This window comes from Astatotilapia calliptera, chromosome 1 (assembly GCF_900246225.1).
Source record: "Astatotilapia calliptera chromosome 1, fAstCal1.2, whole genome shotgun sequence".
Lineage (NCBI taxonomy): Eukaryota > Metazoa > Chordata > Actinopteri > Cichliformes > Cichlidae > Astatotilapia > Astatotilapia calliptera.
The window spans coordinates 35,373,106-35,396,905 of record NC_039302.1 but is presented as its reverse complement, the minus strand read 5'-3'; the positions used below and the strand labels follow the sequence as shown (position 1 = coordinate 35,396,905).

The following is a 23,800-nucleotide window of genomic DNA, read 5'->3' as shown; positions in this document are numbered from 1 at the left end:
ACATACGGGAACCAAAATAGCAGGTGTGCTTAGAGATGCTCACACAGTCGTGCCGAGAACCTACTGCTTTGCACTTGTTGTGCTTGATTAAAATAGGGCACATAATCTGCCTTTGACGCAACCATTGTAGCCGTGTGTAACAGAGGTGCATTGAGGTAAATAAGTATATTAGAGATTGGATAACCGTGGGGTCACGCTGTGAAGCGGTGACAAGCGGTACAGACAATGTCAAAGTAAATGTCAGTCAGACAGGTGGAGGGGCAGCGAGGACAGTGCCACACTTGTCAAATCTGTAATGTCAAATGGAAATAATAGGAAGCCAGCCTATAAATACACACACAGAAAACGATTCATATCAATTTTTGCTCACCCAAATCTTTTTTTTTCTTTCACAGCTGGGACATAGATTTGTGTTTTGTTTTTTCAGCTTCCCAGTCAGGCTTTCATGGAGAAAGCGGCATGTTATCGCATCACAGTGAGAAGGTCCTGGGTTTGAATCCAGCCTGAGGCATTTATTGTAGAGTTCGCATTACAACCCTGCATATGTGTGGGCTCTCTCCGGGTACCCGAGCTTCCTCCACAGTCCAAAAAACATACATGGGGTTCAGTTAGCTGGAGACAGGTGTGAATGTGAGGGTTGCCTGTCTCTATGTGACAAGGTGCACCTGCCTCTCGCTGGCATCTGGGATAGGCTCCAGCACCCCATGAACCAGAAGTATATGGATAGATAAATACAAAGTGACAACCATTTATGTGTTTGATATACTGATGCAAGTCTTCTGTGTCTGCCCTGTGCTGTTATTTGCTAATGGTATAGTTTTAATGCTTAGAAATTAAATTCAGCTCAGCAGTTCAACTCAACAGTGTGCAAATAAAGTTTACCGTAGGGACCGGCTTTATGTTTGCATCTCGTTATGTTGTTTTTACAGCACGCTCTAACATGCACTGCAATCTAAATAACTGATTAACTAGCATCCCCGAAGCAGGTCCTAAAATAACCAGAAATTGTTTTCACGCAAAAGCAGCGCCGCACAGCTGGTGTTTGTTCGTGGCACGAGAAGCACCTCTTGACTAATTATTTGAAAAGGTTATTCCTGAATACGGTATCTGTAAAGCATTGTTAAGCAAAACTAAATATTGTTCTGTGACTGCTGCTCTTTTGTGCTGGAAATCTGGATGAGCTCCACGCATGAAAACGTGCAACCGGAGCTTAGCGTAGAACAAACTGACCCTGAGCTGCTATTCAACATGGTCGTCCTAAGCTTAAAATGCCTTTATGTACATTTAAAGCTCACATGCGAGCAAAGGTAAATGGATTTAATGGAACATCCAATGTTCTGGTCTTAGCTAGAACAGAAGAGGTCAGCTTAGGTATGGGTATTATTCAGCCCTGCACACGTACACACACTAACTCCACCAACTCTGTGTTATAACCATGTAATCTCTTCTCCCTGAGTGGCCAAAGATTGGATGTAGTACACGGCGATGTTCCCAGTGTGCATTTATGTGTGTGAGTGCCTTACACCTTCTCTGGCCTACACAGCAGGGCTGGCTTGCTACAGCTGCCCTCCGGCGGGATAAAGGGCGGATGAGTGGGTGGCTTTGGAACAGCAAACCAGCATCTCAATAAAAAGCTGAAGTGGAAGCTTGCGTGTGTGTCTCTGTGAAGCACTGGCAAATTTGATCAACCGCGATGGACAGCAGCCCTAACAAGGCTTAATAACAAGCCTGTTTCACACATACAAAAGCAATACATTCAAAATGAAAATCCTGGCTTTATATTAGCGCAATACAAAGTCATGAGTAGAAAAACGAGGCTATGCAGCACTCTCCTTTGAATCCACCTGACATTTCATATTGTCCTCGCTTTGATCCTTCAAATGCACATTTCCCCTCTTTCTTCCAATTCTTTTCTTATTATTGTAATTCTCTTTTCAAACTACATTTTCAGTCCTGCATTAGTTGGCGTGAATCCCTCCAACCTTACGATGTAATTTTCTGAGCAGCTCTTGAACTCATAATGGATTCATGTCAGAATGAGACCTTCAGCATTCAGTCCACAGCGCATCCGATTTGGGAGTGAATCATCCCATTTTGTCTGATTCCTCTCGTAATTAAGCATCAATCCAGTTTAGCGCTTTGAGCATCCGCGGGAGAAGCGGATGCTCGAAGCTGTTCTTTCAATTATATTTGAACAAAACAATTTTTTTTTGTTTTGAGAAATCAGGTTCATAGTGCAGTCAGCGAGTTTGTGTCACCTTAAAATGGTGCTTTTTTTGTCCCTTTCTTCTCATCAGCTTTGCGCATTATGTTAATGTGCTCATGGCTGCTCATTGTTTATTATATTTCAATGCAAGCTTTATTATGCACTTCCTTTACTTTTGGACGTTAGATTTCCTATTTTGAGTGCAGTTAATTTACACAAGGACAGTGAAGTCATCGAAATAATAATTTCATGGTATATAGACATGTATTTTTGGACATTATTCTCACTTCCTTCATTTCTGTCTGATATGTAGGTGATGCTGAAGAAAAAACATCTGTACACAGTTTGTGTATGAAAGGCTGGCTATTACTATATATGGTGATCCTTTTTATTAAAAATCCTGCAATGCCAATTCAATGATCATTACATCAGATTTTATTGAGGTTTTTCCCCCGACTGCAGCTGGTAAATGTGTTCATTGTGTTTTCGGTGTGGGTGGATTATTAAGTATTATCGATAATAGTTCAGGAAGTGGTCGTTTTATGAATGTTTATTTTGCAAAAGCTAAAAGGATAAATTGTGTTTATCTGGAAAATCATCCACTACTATCTGAAAATGGCTGTAAACTCCCAAACTTGTCTGAAAGACAAAATGTTAAATGTTAATTGAAGGCCCCTTTTTAGAATAAATGTGCTGATATAAACATCAAGGACTGTTTCAAACAGGTTTTCAAAGTGATAAGGGGGTTCCACTGGTGAGCCACAGAGCCAGTGCTGCAAGAACATGGAGCTGAATGGGATTTTTACATGGAAAACACAGAACAGCTTGTTGTTGCTCTTCATTTGAGGATTTCATTAAAATTAAACCTGGATGTTATTGTATTGTAAGTGATTGATAAAAAAATTGGGGTCAGAGTGGGAGAAAACAAAAGGTTGGAAAGGATGCGTATAGAAATAGAAATACAGTGGCTTATATTAGCCATCACTGGGCATCACATTTGGAATGTAAACAGCCCACTGAATGCCAATCATCAGTTGCTATCAATCAATGTATAGTGTCAGTATTCGCTCTCCTTACCTTAACAGGAGGTTTCTAGCAGTTGTGTAAAAGAGTGAATGTCAGATCTGCAGTAAAGTGTCAGACATTGTGGAAGACAAAGTTTGGTAGAAAACTGTCAAAGGTTTTGAGAACCTTTGCTTTAAACTAGAAAAACATCACCCATTACTTGGTTCAGCTGCGTAGAGCAACCACAACTGAAATATGCAAGCTACGAGTATACGAACAAGGCCACCTCCTTCAGAAATACAGCCCAGACTTGAAAAGCTTTAATGACTTTCACTCGGTTTGGGAAATTTGATGAATGACAGTACAAATCTGTTTGGATATGTGCATCAACAGCGGTTTAACTTAGTGGTGGTTGAAGGATCCTGTATCGTGGTTGCAAACCTGTTTTGTAGCCCTCAAAATATTATCTTGACTTCTACAATGTTACATTTCCCTTACATGGTGCATGAATCTAAATGGAAAGTTTGCAGATGGAGAAGTCTGTTCTCAGAGCAAATAATGAAGCTGCCAAGGAGAATTTGCTGCAAGCTCTCTACATAATATGAAGCGACAGGTACAGGTACATACTACGTGAACTGTGGTTGGGTGGTATGTTAAAAATTTGAAAATGACCAAGGCCAGTCCAACAACTAGCTTTGACAAAATATTCCTCGGTTCCACTACCTCCTGGCTGTCTAGCTCTCGAATACCTCAGGGTGTTTTTCCACACCCGCAGAGTTTAGTGCGTTTAAATCGAACTCTGGTTTGTTTTTCCACTTGAAGTGGTTCATTTGTACAGGTGTGAACACAATAACTGCAGTCGGGTGCGGACAAAAACAACCACACCCTTTGGATGAACTCCAGCGCGGTGCGTTTATGGTGTGAATGTGATCCAACTCTGGTCCACAGAAAAACAACCTGGTGTACATTACAGGTGTGAGCTAAAAAAATGTCCCTTAGCCATATATGCTTTGTATTCTCAATGCGGTAAGGTCCTATAGATGTGCAAAGGTCTGTACAAGCTAGCGACTAACATAAATTCTCTGTGTTCTCCAATAGTGCAGAACACAGCACGTTCTTCCTGTATTTACTTTTGTTGCTTCTGCCCCAGACACATGGGGCCAGTGAGCAGACGCAACATTCTCACATGGTTTATGATGCAATATTCTCCACTTGGAAAATAAACCAAAGCGTGGCAAAAAGCTACGAGTTAAGCTACTCCTCAACTGAATCGGACCAGAGTTAATGTACTACATGTGTGAAAACACCCTCAGAAATCTGCCAGACACAAGACCTCTGCTACTCTACACTCGCCAGTTATACATGATTTAAATGTCCGTCAGGGTCTGAGTACAACTTTCACTAACTAACCCCCCACCCAAAAAAAACAACAGTATCAGCAACTTCTTTCAAACAAAAACCAAAAGAAATGATGCCCAAACTCATGAAGGTGAGACCCGCATTCTATTGAACTTGGATTTATCCTTTTAATGGTAACACTGACATTATTATTAGTATCAATTCAAAATCCAGCGTGGAGATTACAGGCAAAATGATCACATATCTAGCTCGCATCAGAATCAGAATCAGAATCAGAATCGTGTTTATTGGCCAAGTATATGTGCAGACACATACAGGGAATTAGGTTCCGGTAGATGGAGGCTCTCAAGCACAGCAATGTAAATCACACACACACACGTGTCTATATATACATTACACATACATACACAAAGCTGTGTAAACCAACTATAAATAACCAATCTAAACGTATATACATAAAATACAGAAAAGAAGTGGAATGAATACTACAAAATGTACATAAGGTGCAGCTGCAGTCTGGCAGTGGGAGCAGTGTGACAGGTCAACTGTTAAGAAGGGAGATGGCGAGGGGAAAGAAACTGTTCCTGTGTCGGGTGGTCCTGGTCTGCAGGCTTCTGTACCGTCTGCCAGAGGGCAGCAGATCAAAAAGTCTGTGCGCAGGGTGTGAGGGGTCTGTGATGATTTTCCCTGCCCGTTTCCTGGTTCTTGAGAGGTACAGATCCTGGATGGAGGGCAGGGGGGCGCCGATGATCCTTTCTGCTGCCCGTACAGTCCGCTGCAGTCTGCGCCTGTCCTGTTTAGTGGCTGCACCATACCAGACTGTGATGGAGGAGCACAGGACAGACTCAATGACCGCAGTGTAGAAATGGATCAGCAGCTCCTGTGGGAGACTGTACTTCCCCAGTTGTCTCAGGAAGTACATCCTCTGCTGGGTCTTTTTGAGGATGGAGTTGATGTTGGTCTCCCACTTCAGGTCCTGGGAGATGGTTGTACCCAGGAACTTGAAGAACCTTACAGTCGACACATGGCTGTCTGATATGATGAGGGGGAGCAGAGTTGAGGGATGTCTCCTGAAGTCCACTGTCATCTCTACAGTCTTAAGAGTGTTCAGCTCCAGATTGTGCTGACTGCACCAGACTCATCACCATCCTGAATGAGGCCAATGACAGTGGTGTCATCTGCAAACTTTAGGAGTTTGACAGCCGAGTTCTTGGAGGTGCAGTCGTTAGTGTAGAGGGAGAACAGTAGTGGTGAGAGGACACATCCTTGAGGGGCACCAATACTGAGGGACCGAGTTTCAGAGGTGATCTCCCCCAGCCTCACTTGTTGCTTTCTGTCTGTCAGGAAGCTGGTGATCCACTGACAGGTAGCTGGTGACACGCTGAGCTGGGAGAGTTTGGAGGAAAGAAGTTCAGGCACAATGGTGTTAAAAGCCGAACTAAAGTCCACAAACAGGACCCTGGCATAAGTTCCCGGGCTGTCGAGGTGTTGCAGGATGTAATGCAGCCTGATGTTAACTGCATCATCCACCGACCTGTTTGGCGAGGTAGGCAAACTGCAGAGAGTCCAGCTGGTGGCCTGTAATGTCCTTCAGATGGGCTAACACCAGTCGTTCGAAGGATTTCATAACCACAGACGTCAAGGCGACAGGTCTGTAGTCATTCAGTCCTGTGATGGTGGGTTTCTTGGGAATAGGCATGATGGTGGAGTGTTTGAAGCAGGAGGGAACTTCACACAGCTCCAGGGATCTGTTGAAGATGCGAGTAAAGATGGGAGCCAGCTGTTCAGCACAGGTTTTGAGGCAGGAGAGTGAGACACCGTCTGGTCAGGGGCTTTCCTGGGCTTCTGTTTCTGAAATAGGAGGGTGAAGGGGGGAGAGATGGGAGGTGTGTTGGGGGTCAATGTCTGAAGCAATGTCTCTGGGGAGGGGAGGGTGAGGCGTGGGAGTCTGTCCGTCTCAAACCTGCAGTAGAAAGTGTTTAACTCGTTGGCCAGGTCTTTGTTTGCTTCAACAGTGGGTGGGGGGCGTCTGTAGCTGGTGATTTACTGCAGGCCCCTCCACACTGACGCTGGGTCGTTGGCTGAGAGCCGGGAATTCCTTTCCAGGGTGGTAATCTGGTCAGCCAGCTCGCACAGTGCGTTATTCGGGTTGGCCTGAGGAGGGATGTAAACACCGACCAGCATGAAGGAAGAAAACTCCCGCGGTGAATAAAACGGTTTACAATTGATGAAAAAACTTTCCAAGTGTGGGCTGCAGTGTTTCTGTAACACTGTGACATCAGTACACCAACCTTCATTAATGTAGAAGCAGACTCCACCACCCTTTGTTTTCCCTGAGAGCTCAGTTTCGCGGTCCGCCCGGTGGAGTTGGAAGCCCGGCAGATTTAAGACAGCGTCTGGGACTCGCTCACTGAGCCAGGTTTCAGTGAAGCAGAGGGCAGCAGAGCGTGCAAAGTCCTTGTTAGCAGTAATTAGTCGACTTTGTTTGGAAGAGAGCGGAGATTCGCGAGGTGAATGGAGGGGAGTGCCGTGCCGAATCCTCGCCGACGTAGTTTCACCAGCGCGACTCCCCCGTCTACGTCTTCTCCAGGAGCCACAGAGAGCTGTGAGCTCCAACTCCAACTAAAATTAAAACTTTTCCAGGTTTGTGAAAAATGGATAAGAACTATAGTGAGACGACTGGCTGATGTTTAGCAGTTGATCTCTGGAGAAAGTGATGTGGTCTGAGTGACCAAAAGCGCAGAAAATAAACAGAAGCAAGAAAAGTGCGAGAGAGCGCAGTACCGAGGCTGCCATCCGCGGCGCCATCTTGATCATCAGTGCATATACAAATACTGTAAATAACCCCCCGTAAAGAACGCTCTTTACCATAACGCAATTTGGTACATACTGTGATGCAGGAATATTAAGCTTCAGCACAGTCTAATCTTGCCCATGGATTTGTTACATGCAGTAGGTCAACCTTGACCCAAGTTAATTAGAGCTCTAAATATGTACAGCCTGACTCTAATTACACACTGTGCACCAAGTCCGCTAACAACTCAACTAACCTAATCCTAAGTCTTTAGGACCCACAAACTGGCTGGCTTTCAAACACACACAGATCCTCTGACACCAACAAAGGCTAAAGAAATAATTCAGGATTTACACTGCAAACCTGCTCATCAAATACACACTCGACAGACACACATATACACAGACACACAACTCATCCGGCTCTCCAGGCGGACTTCACCTCCCACACATATTACTTTGGCAGTGATGGAACAGCAGCATCTCTCCCAAGAGAGAGGAGCAATACGAGGCGAAAGGAGTAGCAAGAGAGACAAGGAGGTGTTAGTCTCTCAGATTAAAACACTAAATATACCAACATGTACAAGATATTTGTTCTTTGTTTCCATCTGTCTATAATCCCTGCCTACTGCCCTCTATTCAAGAAGATTTATTGTCTTCAAAGTTTAAGAATATTGCCACTGCAACAAAACAAAGGGACACAATTTTCCCTTAAGAGCTACAGATGAAACCTTGATAAAGCTCAATTTACACTTATTTTCAAAAGTTTCTTACCAATATTCACACTATACATCACTGCAGTGAACAGCAGGATTGTGTATGCATGACTGTCACTGTCTAATCCTGAGTGCACTGCAAGTTAATACACAGGGAATTAAACCAGAAATTGGAGATGCTTGTTTACTTGCACTGAGCATTCCTGCCATACCTAATGATGAGTGCATATCCAACTTGCCTTGATGAACAGTAAAATTCAACCACACAAGTTGAAATATTCAACTCAACACAGCATCTAGACGAGAACATGCTGATGCTTGTCTCTAGTTTTTTCCCGCACCACGCTGTTTACCCAAGAGGTATTTTGTTCTTAGGATAGTATATCAATGATTTACATAAGGAAAAATAAAAAAATAAATGCACTTAGGTGTTTCTATTTCTATTTCTTTTTAATTAGTTCACATTTCTCACGTACCGCTGGCAACCACAGACGTACCACCTGGGGAAAAAGCACCTCCATTTGGGTTTCACAGTCATAGTCTGGATTCTGTTTTGTTTGTTTAGAGTAAAGCTACACAAAAACGATACCTCCTCTTCTTAATCCTCCCACACTAAATCCCTCCATTATTTACCTCATCTAAAAATGTCTATTACCTTAACTTTTAAGCCCCCCTTAAGCAAAACAGTTTTTATTACTGCAAAGCTGAAAGTGCCATCATTATTTCAAGAATTGCTGAAATGCAACCTTGGGAGTCTGAAATAATGCTAAAAGGTGAGAAGTATATATGATTTATGCACTTTTAATACCACAGTTCATAAGATGGGGAGAATGCGGAAGAATAAAACAGTCGCTCTTTGTTCTGAAGCTCAATCTGCAGGATTTATCTGCTGCTCCAGAAATGATAAAGTAATGATAAAAGGCAAAAGTAATGTCTTCCTCATCTCAGAATGTGGCAGGACATATTATTTTTTCTGTATTGTTTGTGATATTCATGTTAAATATGGTCAAATAATGAGGCCAGCACTTGTACGAATAATCCCTCCAGGTTTCAGCTGCTCTTAGTGAGTTCCCAGCAGTTTTTTCTACTCTTAGCTATGTATGATGTCAGCGAATGAGATCACTAATATAGTCATCTCAGGCATCAATATTTTTCCTTTACTGGACCCCAGTAATGAAAACACAGAACACGAAATAAACACATTTCCTACCTATAGCCATGAAGTCCTCGTGGTCCCAGGCTTGCAGCTGCGCTAAGGGGCCGCTGTACAACACCAGGCCATCAGCCACGTCCGTGATGAACTCCAGCGACACATGGCTCTCGAAACAGGGCATCATGGGAGGAAACCAGGCATAGCCGTTGCCATGGAAACTGTGCTTGTTCTGCTGGCATTCAGGCCCCTCGAACTGAGCTGGGCACTGGCACCTTGGGACAAAGAGGAAATCAAGAGGCGAAATGACACGAGTTAGTGAATGCAATAAAGAGATGGCTCCGATTTTTTCACCGCTTTGTGAAAATTCAGTTAAAACACTACCCTGATCTTTCTCAACCCCTTTTTGAACCTTTTGCCATATTTAGCTCTTTCAAGTATTTTTGCACCACGTCTGCTCTCCGTGTCTCCAAGTCTAGTTGTTTTCCCCTCTCAGACTAAGCTCCCCTTCGGCTATCTCGCTCTCTCATTTCGTATGTTTCACTGATGCAGATGTTCTCATTAGTGGCAAAACCACAGGGAGAATCACAACATCACTACCAAACTCCTCTCTCTGTGTTTCCACATATTCAAGTACTCATTTGTACCACTGCTTCCTGTCAAAATGTCACCTCTCACCTTCTCTCTCTGGGAGCACTTTAGCCTGTAAATTACAATGCCACTTCTTTGTCTACATGAACAATCCTATAAATACATAAAATGAGTACGAAATAATCAGGAATTTTTCCTCTGACATAAAAACATGTCCAACTCTGTTGAGTGGTGATTACTCTCTGTAATCACCAGTGAAATGTAAAAAAAAACATACACCCAAACAACAATGGGACTATATTATCGCAGCCATCTGTTTCCCTCGCCTTTTCAGAGTGTGTATTTTACCATCTAAACTCGACACATTCCTGAATCAATTTCTCTTATTTATCTGATTTTTTTTTTAAAAGCTTTCATCTTTTCATGTTTAGTAGCTGGAAATAAATCTCACGGGAAAGTCATGGATTTTTCAGCAAAATAAAAATTCCCTTCTTTCAATCCACATGTTGCCAGCAATTAAGAAATATAAAAATTGTACACCCAGCTTGCCTTCCAAATTTGCGCACACAGACGCGCGCACACACACAAACAGAACAACAATGCCTTTCTCCAGGGGAATTCTCTTCCTCCTAATAAGTGAGTTTTTCATTGGTTTATGTTATTCACACTTCAGCTGCCTCTCAAGATATTCTGAGTCTGAGCCTGGTGGATCCTACAAGCCCACACAGGATGTGTATTTCCACCATTATGTGTTTGCATTCACACATCTCCTTAGTGTTCCGCAGACAGCTCATTTCTCATCCAAATGTTCCTTCGTTCTCTTGCTCATTTTTCTGCCTCTGCTCTTCTCCAGAATTGAAAGAGGACACGTGAATGCATGTGCACGCAAACAAACAAATGCAGACTCAGAAATCAAGCAGCCCACATACAATAAATGACACCTGTACAAATACAGGAGGCATGTGTCACTTCACTGCCTTCAGATGCAGGAACACAAGCAGGCAAACAAACACTTTAGACGAATGCTAATGTAATATACGACAAGATGTTACACTCTGCCGCAAGACGGGTAGTGCTGACTTGAACATTGGCCAACCTTAAAGTACAAGAAATCTCCATGAATCACCAAGAGCCAGATGCACAAATGCTATTCATACACCTTTTCCTGCACACGTGTATGTTTGTGTGAAATGCAAATGCAAAAAGGTGCACGCACATTTGAGCCTTTGTGGGTAAATAGTGTCAGTTGTATGCAGAGTTTTATTCATCCGGGCCCTGGTTTTCTTCACAGTTTGAGAAAAGGATGCTTGAATTCACTATAAGCGGCGCAGAATCAGAACCATCATAGCTATGAAACATAAAATGCCTTTTTAAGGTGATGTAATAGCTTTTTCAACTCGAAGGGCACTCTGACAGAACATGTCTTCACTGAAGCTAGTGCCCAATTTTGTAATGTTAAGGGAGACCGATTATGCTCTTTCCACTGTATTTATCACTATAATAGCTTTGAATGATTCATCTCGAGAAAGATTTTGAAAACAGACTGAAAACCTACTGAAAACACAATTTGCCATTCTTAATTGGAAATGCCAGCTGTTCAAACACATCTGTGTAAAGCTTGATTTCAAATCAGGTGACAAGCTCTGATCCACCTAAAGGTGACAGCACTAGCACACATCTACTCTTCACAAAAACACTTCAACTTCCACTTTAAAGCCACATGCTATAGAAAAGATGGGTATGACCATGGGTTCTATATAGGGCTGAACGATATATCGCATTTGCGATAATATCGCGACATGATCAAGTGCAATTTTCTAACCGCAAAGGCTGCGATTATACTCTGGACATGTCCAAATTCATGGGCTGCATCCTCCTGAGGCCGCATTTGTAGACCGATTACGTCACAGCGACGCGCCGAAGGCTGTCCAAATTACTACCATATCCCAGAATTCATAGCGCGGCCCAGCCAAACTCCAGTTTCCAGCAATGGCGGCCGCTACTGAGTTTTAAAATTACTCATACTAATCTTTCAGGGTCACAAAATAAACTTTTAACATATTTTCAGGCGAGAAAGTAGTTGTGTAAACATCAAATATCTGCTCGGTTTATCAAGATATCCCATATTTGCAAAAGTGCTTCGACGTTTTCAGAGGCGTCTGCTACCCACCAGGGGCCTGTTCTTCGTACGTCGCTTACTACATCCAAGATCAAATGACACATCCAAGATCAAATCATCGCGCTAACCGTGAGCTCGCTAATCCGGTTCCCCGAACACACCTGCTGTTGACGATTACTACAGCTGGACGCAGGAATGTGACATCACTGGGTGTCGTAAAAGGCGCTACGCATCGATAGTAGAAACATTGATCGGCAACCCGCTGATTGGTCGGCGAAAATGTCGAAGGGGCGTGCTCGGTATTTTCCGGCAGCAGAGCAAGAACTCATGAGTGAGGGATTTCAGGAGTTTCAGAGTTTAATTAAAACGCAAGAGAACACTGCAAAGGCTGCAAAAGCAAGGAGAGAGGGCTGGCAGAAAGTTGCTGACAATATCAAACTCGTAGGTAATTTAATAATAATAATAATAATAATGGATTGGATTTATATAGCGCTTTCCAAGGCACCCAAAGCGCTTTACGATACCACTATTCATTCACTCCCACATTCACACACTGGTGGAGGCAGCTACGGTTGTAGCCAGGCTGCCATATCGCGCCATCGGCCCCTCTGGCCAACACCAGTAGGCGGTAGGGTAGATCTATCATATGACACTATATTGTCCAATATCATATGGCATTATATTATATTATAATATGTTATATTATATCCCCTTTCACATTAGAGCCACAACAGGACCCACAAGAAAATGGGAACAAGTAAAAGTGGAATACAGGAGTATTCTACAGAATGGTAATATTTATCTCTTAGATTGCTTTGCGTCTCTTGGCAAGGTAATACTGGCCTGTAATACTCTGTTAGTTTGTTCATAACAGCAACCAAGAAAAGGGCAGAGGAAAAAAAGACAGGTGGTGGTCCTGCACCCCCTCGTCAACAAGTTGGTTAAGTGAATAATACCCTCACGGGAATATCGATATCTCTCTATGAGCACACTGTCGCGCTGAGCTAAAGGATCCTGTCTGTCCCGCAATATACGCTGAATTCTGAGGACTCTCCTTATCAATCTTGCACCTTCCGCAATGGGCTGCTCGCGTATACTGACAGGACATGGCTGCGACAGGCTTCCCAAATCCACCTTCGCTTTTATAGCCGTGGTCTCTCATCTTGATTACACGAAGTAATTTACAATTACTACTGTGAAATATGAATTACATCTGTAATAATCACATACATGTAATAGAATGTTAATAGTACATTTCCCTTTTTTAGGAAATGACCTGTATGTATCTGTGTGACATCAATAAAAGGATCAAGTGCTGCATTATCTTTAGTTACATTGATAATATTTATTTATGGTGAAACAGTGGAAAAATATCGCTGTTGCTTTCGTATAAATGAAGCGGACATACCTGCGTGGCCGTGATCTAATCCTGTTTACATAAAGTAAGCCTGCTCCCCAGCAGGTTTACGCTTACGGCTCTGTTGCTATGACAGCAAGTCCCGGATGGGCTTCGGGGAACCGAACGATCCAGGATCACGCGAAATCGTCAACAATCTAATCCGGCTAACCTACTTAGCGAGGTACGAAGAACGGGCCCCAGCTCGACAGCTAGCCGGGAGCTCGAGGGTTACTGATGCGGCCGAGAACGGCACAACTCCCGGCACATCATTTTCAGATCACCGCGGAGTTTCGCTGCTCGGGTTAAACGTAATATATAAGTCACTTAGACAACCTAAAAATGTTATTGTTGGGCTTTTTTCAGTGTTTTGTTTGTTCGTGAGTAAATGGTTTGGCTGAGATTAAAGTTATTAGATTAGATAAAATAAAACTTTATTAATCCCCCGGGTGGGTTCCTCCTTGGTTTTCACACAGCTGACTAAACGTCAAACAGAAAACTTATTAAACAGAAGTATGAGACAGTTGAGAATTTACACCAGTGTCTGGTTATATTTTAGATAGCAAGAAGCAGACGGCCGAGTTTATTAAACTCCACCGAGACAGCGGTGACGCTAATCAGAAGGCTAGACCGTCCAATTTCACGCCTTTAAACTTTAAAGGCGTGTTTGTGTGTGTGTTTATACAATTGCTATTATGTTTGCACTTTATGTGTAATGTTACTGACTGCAGAGATCAGTAAGATGTGTGTATTTTTTATTTATTAGTTTTATTTATTTAATATTATTTTTTAATTGAATGACTGTCTAGTAGTTCACAGATGTCGAAAAACTGAGTGTGGTAAAGCCACTGATTTTTTTTATGTATATTTCTGCAATCTGCACATTGTACTGACTTTCATTTTAATGTTTACACCAGGGTTCCTTGTCAGCACTTTATGCTCAGATGTTTGTAAGCTAAAAATAAACTATTGTGTATGTTCAAATATACTGTTGTGATTGAAGAAGTTAAATAAAAATGTCAGTCATCAATTCATGCATCACCTCATGTCATCATAACAGAGGTCTGTCTTCCAGGAAAGAACAGTTTAAAATTAATGTAATATAGTATTGGCCATACTATATGATGTATTGCTTGTCTTTGTTTAATAATACAGAAGACAAAGACCTTAAAAAATAATCGCATATCGCATCGCAATCGCAATATTGGGGCAAAAAAATCGCAATTAGATTATTTTCCATAATCGTTCAGCCCTAGTTCTATATGCATTTTGATCAAACCAAACCAAATTACAATGTCAATGCTGTGCTGTATTTTGAGCTGGAAGTCAGAAATTCTGAGTTCACAGTCAAAATCTTTCAGCTAAACTCCCCCACTTGGAAAGTCGGGGCAATCGCGTACCAGCAGCACGCATAAACTTACAACAGAAGTTGTAAGATGTACTACAAATGTAGCTTTTTTGTGACTTGTTAAATACACTGAACAAAAATCATGCTCTATCTGTGACTGTGCTGCAGCACTGTTTATAAGTGCAAATACATATGCATTTTATTATAGTCCAAGTATGAAGCCTGAATGTATCTCCCTTACAGTTCTAGCTATCGAACATTAAATGCCACATTAAAGCAATGCAATGGCTTTCTCCACTCTAAAAGTGCACATCTTCACCAAAGAATGCCCAATTTTGCCATTTTAATGGGGTCCGATTATGTGCTTTCTACCTACATATTTATCACTAGAGTAGCTTTGTATGATTTATCAAGAGAACATTCTGTACACTTACTGAAAAACACAGTTTGACATTCTTATTTGAAAATGCTACCTTCAAACACATCTGTACGGGTTTGAGTCTGAACAAGAATTTTTCTGACTTTTACAACTGGAATGTGGTCAACTCTGGTTTGCCATCACTCACTGATAAATGATCCAACTTCCAGGGTATATGGAATTTGGAATCAGGTGATGACGGGGTGAAGTTCTACGTTATCAGGAAATGCTAGCGTGGACAATTCGAAGTGCTACAATTATACAATGCAGGTGGTTCATAAAACCACAAGCCCAGTGCAGAAGTCACGTCTTGTGACTCAGTTTAGTGGATACAAGGCCAATCAGAGACACCTGTCAATCAAGGCAGCGTAGACTTCAGAAGCCAAACATTTGTTTATTTTTAGTGCCGAGCAGAAAACATTTTCATTTTTGCTGTAACGTTGGCCACTTTTACACGGCAGTCTAAGGAGACTTCTCTACTTATAGAGCCAGCTTCAAAATGCCATCAGAGGAAATGCAGTTTTTGGCACATTTGTTTGGTTTTTCAGCCCCTGAGGTTACTGCTTATAACAGCAGGTCGCACTAACATCCTATGGTGTCATGTTCTGTGGAAGAACAGTTTACTCCACGGACCAATAAGGATTCTGCAACACTTCACTGGTAAGAAACACTTGTAAGAAAAGTAAATAAGAGAAGGAAGAAGCTACCTGTGATTTTATACCTTTTTATTTATTTGTTGCTTATTGGTTTTTTCCCCCTTAGGCTTTAAAAAGTCATTCATACTCAAAAGTTTTGTTGGCGTGTAAGACTGGAGGTACCAGGAAAACATTCACGCCTGCATTTTCATTTTGGTGATGTCACGCTAATTCTCTGAGCACAAGACAATCCGAGGCATAGTTTTAGACACAATTGCGAAGCTCTCCAATCCTCTTAAGGCAGCTTTGTTTTGCTCATTCGTTGTCTGCTGGGAATTGCGTTTGTTAACGCTGGGCCGGGAGCCGTAATCCCACTCCTCCACTCAACCCCCTCACTTCCCAGATCTCATTATTAATCCCAGTGCCTCGATTATCTGCATGTTCTTTCTTCAATCTTGGACTGTAATCTTTTTGTGTGTGTGTGTGTGTGTGTATGCGTTGGGGTCATATCTCAAAGCCCCAAGAGCAGAAAACTATCCTACAGCCATTCTATCTTTTATTAACTCTTATCTTATCTGCATGTGTTATTTCTTCCCCCTTCACTTTTCTTCTTTTCTGTCCTTGCTCCCATTTTCATTATCGTGCTCTTTTATCATTTCCTCTTTCCTCTCCTTGCTACCCTGCACTTCCTTTCCCATTTTTGATCCTCTAGTCTCCTTTTCTTTACCACTGTTCCCTCTCTCATGTGTTCCCATTTCCCCCTAATTCCCTTCACCTTTATCCAACTCTGTCTCATTTCCCCAGCCTTTCCCAAATCCCCCTTTTCCTTTCTATTCTCTTCTCCTTTCTATCTTCATTTCCTGACATCCACTGTCTTGCTGCTCCCACTTCTGAACCAGCAGAATCACACATCAGATGTTACAGAGCTCAGGTACTCTAACGTGATTGAAAATGCGACAATCATCTGCATCTCTGGGTTGCCAGCTTCAGCTGCTTTGCCTTGTTCTCTCTCTGTCATCTATTTGGCTGATACTTCACAAAGAAGCAATTCCTGCATTTCCGCTTTGGCTTGCATTCAGTTTTCATAAAACAGATGCAGAACGTGTTACTTTAGAGCCAGCATTTAATCATGCACTCAGTTTTAAGCCTTGATCACCAAGTTATGGAACAGTTCTTGCTCACTCCCCTCAGCCTTATGACAGATCCACTGTTACACCAAATAGAAAGTCTACATGTGCATCACAGTTACAAAAGGTCGTCTTTGCCAAGTCTAAAAGTCTCCAGAATACCAGGAAACGTGTTGTTTACACTTGATTGAAGTATGTTTATTCATAGAACATGAATTATGTATCCAGGTTTGGATGTAAAGCACGTTTACTCAACTGAAAGTTCTATAAGTCCATAATATGTCCAGAGTGGGAAAGCACAAGCCTAACGAAGCACAACTATAAAAAGGTATACACAGCTCATCAAGCAGTCAGTGCTGCTACGCTTCAACACAAATGTACACAGGAGGAAAATCGACGTGTGGAACATTACTGGAGGAACAAACAACATTAGATATTTTCTCATTTGGTGTATTGATGATGCTTGTGGAGAGTGCTTCCTGAATCCCACGTGTATTCAGACAGTTCACAGCTTGTGGAATACAAAACTGTTCTTGAACCTTTCAGTGACCCCTCGTGACTGCTCGAATTGTCGTGTATAACTCTTAATTTTACTGCATGTCAGTATGTCAAAGGTTATCATCTGAAGACAATAAGAAATAATAAGAGATAGTTTGAGGAAACGTGTTTTTTCTGACAGTATATGTGTGAAGGGGAGCCCAAAAAAATAAAAAAATAAAAAATGCAAGAAGATGTGATATGAAACGTTAAATATGGTGGACTTTTTGTGACTGCAAATCAGGTGAGAATTAAAGATTTGTTGTTGTTGTTCAGCTTTCAAACATGACTGAAATCATGTTTATAGGCTCTCTAAAGAAGCTGTGAACTTCTTGGCATCTACAGCTGATGTGAATAACGCAATGCAAACCCAGATCTGTGGGCAATAATTTAAACCCTTTTATTGTGATTGCAATCTGAAAAGCTGAACCTTTTATGCTTCACCGTATTATTTGTCTTATACACCATGACAATGACAGACTCTCATATGGCTAAAGCTTCAAATAATCATTTTTGAAATGTGTTCTAAATCGCCTCTGGCATACTACATGTCAGTGATATTCAGGCACTTATGCAGGCTGTGGTGTCACTGAAGCCCAGGCCAGTCTCTGCACCTAAGATGGTTGGTTCATGCATGCCTAATATCTTGACAACATGCTCCACACCTCCTTTTACTTCATCTGAAGATTAAGTTTGCAGAAGCTGTGACCTGTTTGTCTCTTTTGTCTCATTTCCATATCTCTTAGTAAGACACTGAAACAATGCTAGGAATGAAAATGTTAGGTTACTTGCATAACCCCGGTTCTCAGACCAGCACGAGTGAGATGTCTGACTAATCAAACTGACTAAATCTTGCTGGGCAAAGTGAGAAGAGGTGCTTATCTTGAATAATGTCTTCATAGTAACATAGTAACTACCTAAGAGTGGGGGTTCTGCCTGTTCTGGTCATCGCACTCACCAGCCAATCAGGACTGATGATGAGCTAAATGGAATAAACAGGCATATCCCATAGCATGACATCTCACTCGTACTACTCTGAGAACCGGGATTACTCAAGGAACCTACAGTATACCCTCCCAGACAGGTTCTCTTGAGTTTCAGAGATTTTGAAAGATTACAGTGAATGCTTAATGTTTGAATCTATGCAATTCTGCAACATTGATCATTTGTTTGTATTTTAAAGGATTGGAAACTCATTGGAATATTACAAAAGTGATGCATGAAAGAAAATATATCCAACTGCTACTGAACCAGGAACTTTCTTGCTGTGTGATAACAGTACAAATAAAAAAATCAGTGTTCAGTGATGCTTTGGTTTGGACCTGGCCAAAGATTGGATACCTGCAGCCAGGCATTAAAAAAGTAATATCAGAAAATGTTTTGATTCTTAATGAACCTGATTAAAACCTTAATTTGATTGTTTTTGACCCACAAGACAAAGCTATTTGTTTGAGCAGTAAAAACACAGGTTTCTTCATATGTGAGTGGTTGCAGCATTATTTGTGGATTAGATTAACACTAAGAGTGAGAGGAATAGCTAATAATTGTGTAAGCGTGTGTGCGTGTCTGTGTGCATGTGAGTAATCCAGGGATTACGCCTAACAGGGATCCAGCCAGGCATCCTGCTCGGGTCCAGCGGTGAGCCACATTACATGCTGGCTCGAGCCAGCCAGACTCAAATCCTGCCCTTTTCACTCGCTGCTTCTAATTAAATGAAGCTGAAGGGTAAAATTAACTTCCACAAATCACAGCAAGAAAGCTTAGAGGACACGTGTGTGATGAGGCTTTATGTTCGTCTGCCGTCACATATGTTCAGAGCACATAGATTTGTGTGTTTTCATATGGCTGTACCTGAATATTTGTGTTGTGTTTTTCTAAAGCAGAGAACATGTGTAACAGCAGCTGCTATGGTTTTGTTTTATGTGATGTCCAAAGGTCAAATGCATGCACATATGTATGTCATCAGTGTGCAAGACAGATATTCTACCCAGAATGCAACATCTGTAATCTATTTTGCTGATCATTATAATTTTATTCTATAGCACTGTCAGCTGTTAGAATTAAGCTCTCTATATAAGACTAAAACCAAAGTATTTATTTTGTAGTATTCATGGGCGTGATTCCACTTTGCTTCATCAAAACATGATCTTTAGCATACGACAGGAAAGTCTGTGGCCAAGTGTGCAACGGTCACCTCTGAGGCTACTGGAAAACTGTGGCTGCTCCCACTAAGTTGGGTAAGAGCTGCTGACCGAAGAGAAAAAGTTTTAGAGTCTCTGGGATGTTGTCGACTAGCGACAGGAAGAGTGTAGCAGTAATGCATGTGAGCTAATGTGAGCAGAGAGGTGAGGCAGACGGAAAAGGTTTGATTTTCCAGTCATTGCGATGAGAAGAGCTACTGCTCATTCCCATCAAACAGAGTCCGCTGAGGTGGTCTGGCTATCTGATCAGGTTGTGCATTTCTCCTGGAGAGTTTCCGAATGCACCCAACTTGGAGGAGATCCTGGTGTACACCTACTACTTGTTGCCATGATTATTAATCTCACCCCACCTGGAATCCACTCTGGATCATACACGAGGACCTGCTGGTCAAATAGACATCGGAAATATCCTGATTATTTCTTACTACTATAATTCAACTTCGAGTAAGCCAGAGAAGATGGATGGATGTGACTTTTGAAGAATAGCAACAATGAATTAAAAGTGTATAGTATTTTTGCTGGAAATTCCTGCTCCTAATTATCACTCCAGCATAGTGAATAAAAAACACACTGAAGCGCAACATTCATTATCCTTTCTGATGTGCTGCACCTTTGCTTGTGGAATATGGTAACACAACAAGCATGTGCCAGGAGGAGTCTGCTGCTGACATCATTTTAACCCTTGATAAACAATTAGATGTGACTTATTTTGTTAACATCTAACCATTACAGAGGTCAACAGCGCGAACTGACTGCTAATTTCATCACAAAACTCAAAGTCTGCACGGAGGCACAGATGAGACAGTGATAAAATCTTAGGCACACACTGGTGTTGTATTTAATTGGGTGCACATAGCTCTTCACTTCCACCATTAAAGAGTCGAGTCTGAGGCTACGCACGGCATCAGGCTGAATTACTTGAAGTTTAAACAGGGTCATCATGTTTCTTCTACCACAGACGCACCAACGAGCTTATTTCGTCATCGGTGTTTGTAGTTGAAAGGATTTGCTGAAATGTTCTCGCCCTGCTTTTGGCCTTGTTTACAGAGTGATTTATGCTAATGAAGACCCTCTCCTTCAGTTCACTTGTTTGCTGGGGATTCGAAACAAGAACTGGCAGCATGTGACAGCTAACATGCAAGATCTTTCATCTAGCAGGAGGTTGTGAAAGGTTTGTTTCTATTTATAACGGCAAGCAATGCAGAAGCACACAGGAGCTGGTGCTCCGCAAAAATACTCTGAAAATCGTTTTTTCTTGTGGCTTGGGGGAAAGGCCACATAGCTAAACCTCTAAACATGTAGGGAAGTAGTATAAACGAAATATTATTAACCAAAATGTAGCAAAACATGGCGGTTTATGCTAAATTTGAGAAAGTGATTCTATATTTGAAAAACTCAAGCTCAAGTATATTCAGTGTGGGTTAGTTGTTTTTTATTGTCACATACTCGGGCTTTGGATTAAATGGTCATATTATAAAACCTTCTGATAAGAGAAAGGCAGTTTAATGAACTCTAAATTCTTAAGATGTCCACGCATTCACCCAGGGTTTCATTTGAGGTATATTTTAATATTCCTCATGGGGAAATTTGTCCTCTGATTCTGACCCATCTTAACAGTTATGGAACAGAAGGTGTGGAAGATTTATCTCACCCAGACAGATGGAATTTCAAGCAATCTCCCATCACCTTATCCCTTGTACATCTGCTTGACATTGTGGTGTCATCCCATGACAGTGGCTTCCCTGTCAACACGTCAAAACAGAAAACCATTGCTCCATTTTCACATCATTTCCTGTCTTACTCCAATTGCTACTCGTGCTCAAGTCTGGATGATTTCCATTTTGCTGTTGCTGTGAGTGCCCGTATGCAAAATTAGATGCTGTATAGCTGGGCGCTGACATTTGTATGAAAGGATGAATGCAGCAGTCATTCAAGTGTTGAACTGTTGCCGCAAGCAAGACAGACACATACAGACTAGAGCGTCATGTTGGAGCCCTTTGGTGCTAATAAGGTTATTTTGTGTAGTCGAAATTGTCAAACTGTCTCCTGCTGTCCCAAGTCCTTTTCACTCAAATTCTTTAAACCCAAGAATATAGCAGGATATTTAGAAAGTGTGTGGGAAGCGTATGAATATTTAGAGAAAATGAGCAGTTCAATACAGTGTGATTGCTTAAAGCAGGCTGAAAGCACGGATAAAGAGAGCAAAACTTTTAGAAAAACTGTAGTCTTGTACCTGATCACATGGCAGAGCCATCAAGGAAGGTTTTGACAGGCTAATATGCCTTAATCGTGCTCTGCAATGTAAAAGTGAAGTGTTGGTAGAGATTATTTTTCTGCCAAAGAATCACTGATAGCAAATTGGGTGGCACATCAGTAATAACAGTTCACTCAGACAACTCGTGTTTTAGATAACTAATTATTAGAGCAGGAGGATGCAGTTTGAGTTTGCTGTAAAAGCTCTGAGCTCATCACTCACTGCAAATATAGTCCATATAAATTGGGGGAATGATGAGTAAATATCCCCTCTGGAAGGTACAAGTGGGTGTTGGGGTAGTGGAGGGGTTGAAAGGCGATGCAAGGTGGGAGGGGTGTGCTTGACATATGACATGAAGAGTGAGGAATATTAGTGTGTTTGGCAGAGTTGCCAGCCTGAACGAGTTCACAGACTTTGCTTAATTAACAAGAAACCTTGACACATCATTGTTCGTTGCTCCACTTAAGCTCCGTGGTGTAGTACCCAGGTAACAGCATGATGCCCCACCAATTAGGGAGCAGTCAAAAACAACAGAGTTCTAACAATCTAGATCACTTTTCACATCCACCTTAGTCTATATAACATTTTTCTCTGCATATACCACATAATCGCTAAGCATGTTTAGGAAAAACACTAATATTATAGTTTTGACAGACAAGGTCCACCTGGGCCAAAGTGAGATCTGGTTGTGGTTGAGCTCCACAGTTGATAATCAAGATGTGACTGAAGACTTTCAGCTTAAATTCAAGGAATTCAACACAAATTTTGTGTCAACTGTTAAGGAAAACAGACATTTTTATACTCGGCCCCCACAATTGACTGAAAAGGAGATTTATGGCTAAGTGAGGTTGGTTCTCTTGTTAATCCATAACAAATTAAGATGACAAAAGACCTGAAGTTGATGTTAAATGTTGAACTTGCATTTGGCAACCGTTCACCAGAACTGTCAATATGAGGCCCAAAGAGAGGTCAATGCAAATGAACGAGGCTGTCATTAGGCTGAAAAAACCAATTAAACCTATCAAAGCGAGAGTAAGAGCTTTAGGAGCGTCAAAATAAAATCTATTACATTCTTAAAAAGAAGGAACGCACTGAGCAACTCAGCAACATCTTAAGTCTGGAAGACTACAGAACAAGAAAAGTGGACGATCGCTTTGCTCAGGAAAACTCTCTACAACATCTAGCCAAGTTAATTACACGCTCGAAGACGTAACTATATCATTGTCAAAGTCTAGAATTTAAGACACGTCTTCACGAATGGAAATACAGAGGGCTCACAAAAAGGTGCAAACCACTCGTTACAGTCAAGAAGGAAGGCAGATTAGACCAGAAAACATGTGCTGCTCAGCTCTAACAAAACATTTGTTAAGAAGAAACTAAGATGAAGTTGTACCAGAATGATGGAATAAGCAAATGCTCATGATTTTAAACATACCACATCATCTGTCAAACATGGCTGCCAGTGAACTATGTCACTAGTTTGTACTGATGGTGTAACTGCTGATGGTAGCTGGATAGTTTCTGAAGTGTACTGAGCTGTAGTCTCTGCTTAGATTGGGCCAAATGCTGCCAAACTGATCTGACGATGTGCAAATGTATAATGAGCCAAAAGATACTGCAAAAGCAACCCAAGAGTTTCTCAAGGCAAAGAAAAGGGATATTCTTCGATGATCAAGCCAGTCACCTCATCTCGGCCCAATGAAGCACGCTTTTCAGTCACAGAAACAACTACATGTAGAAAGAACCACAACAATGATGTAAAAATAACAAAAATAACAAAATATTACAGAGTAGATTCAAACTGGTAGATGAGAAATTAAGGTCAAGGAAATGAAAGGCCTCAAACATGCCCGGTGTAAGTCTCTTTGCCTCGTACTGTAGCTGCTGTTGGCAACCCTGCCAACACATACCCACTCAAAATTAAAATTCCTCCAGCAGATGTATG

The 23,800-nt window shown here is 41.7% G+C and overlaps 1 protein-coding gene across 1 annotated transcript in view; it reads right to left on the bottom strand.

Moving 5' to 3' along the window:
• The window catches only part of LOC113026743 (neural-cadherin), a 332,913-nt gene that overhangs the window by 90,058 nt on the left and 219,055 nt on the right, over positions 1–23,800 (bottom strand). Inside the window, exon 27 of the mRNA XM_026175859.1 lies at positions 9,290–9,504. Within this exon, the coding sequence (XP_026031644.1) occupies positions 9,290–9,504 (215 nt within the window). The remainder of the gene's footprint in view (positions 1–9,289; positions 9,505–23,800) is intronic.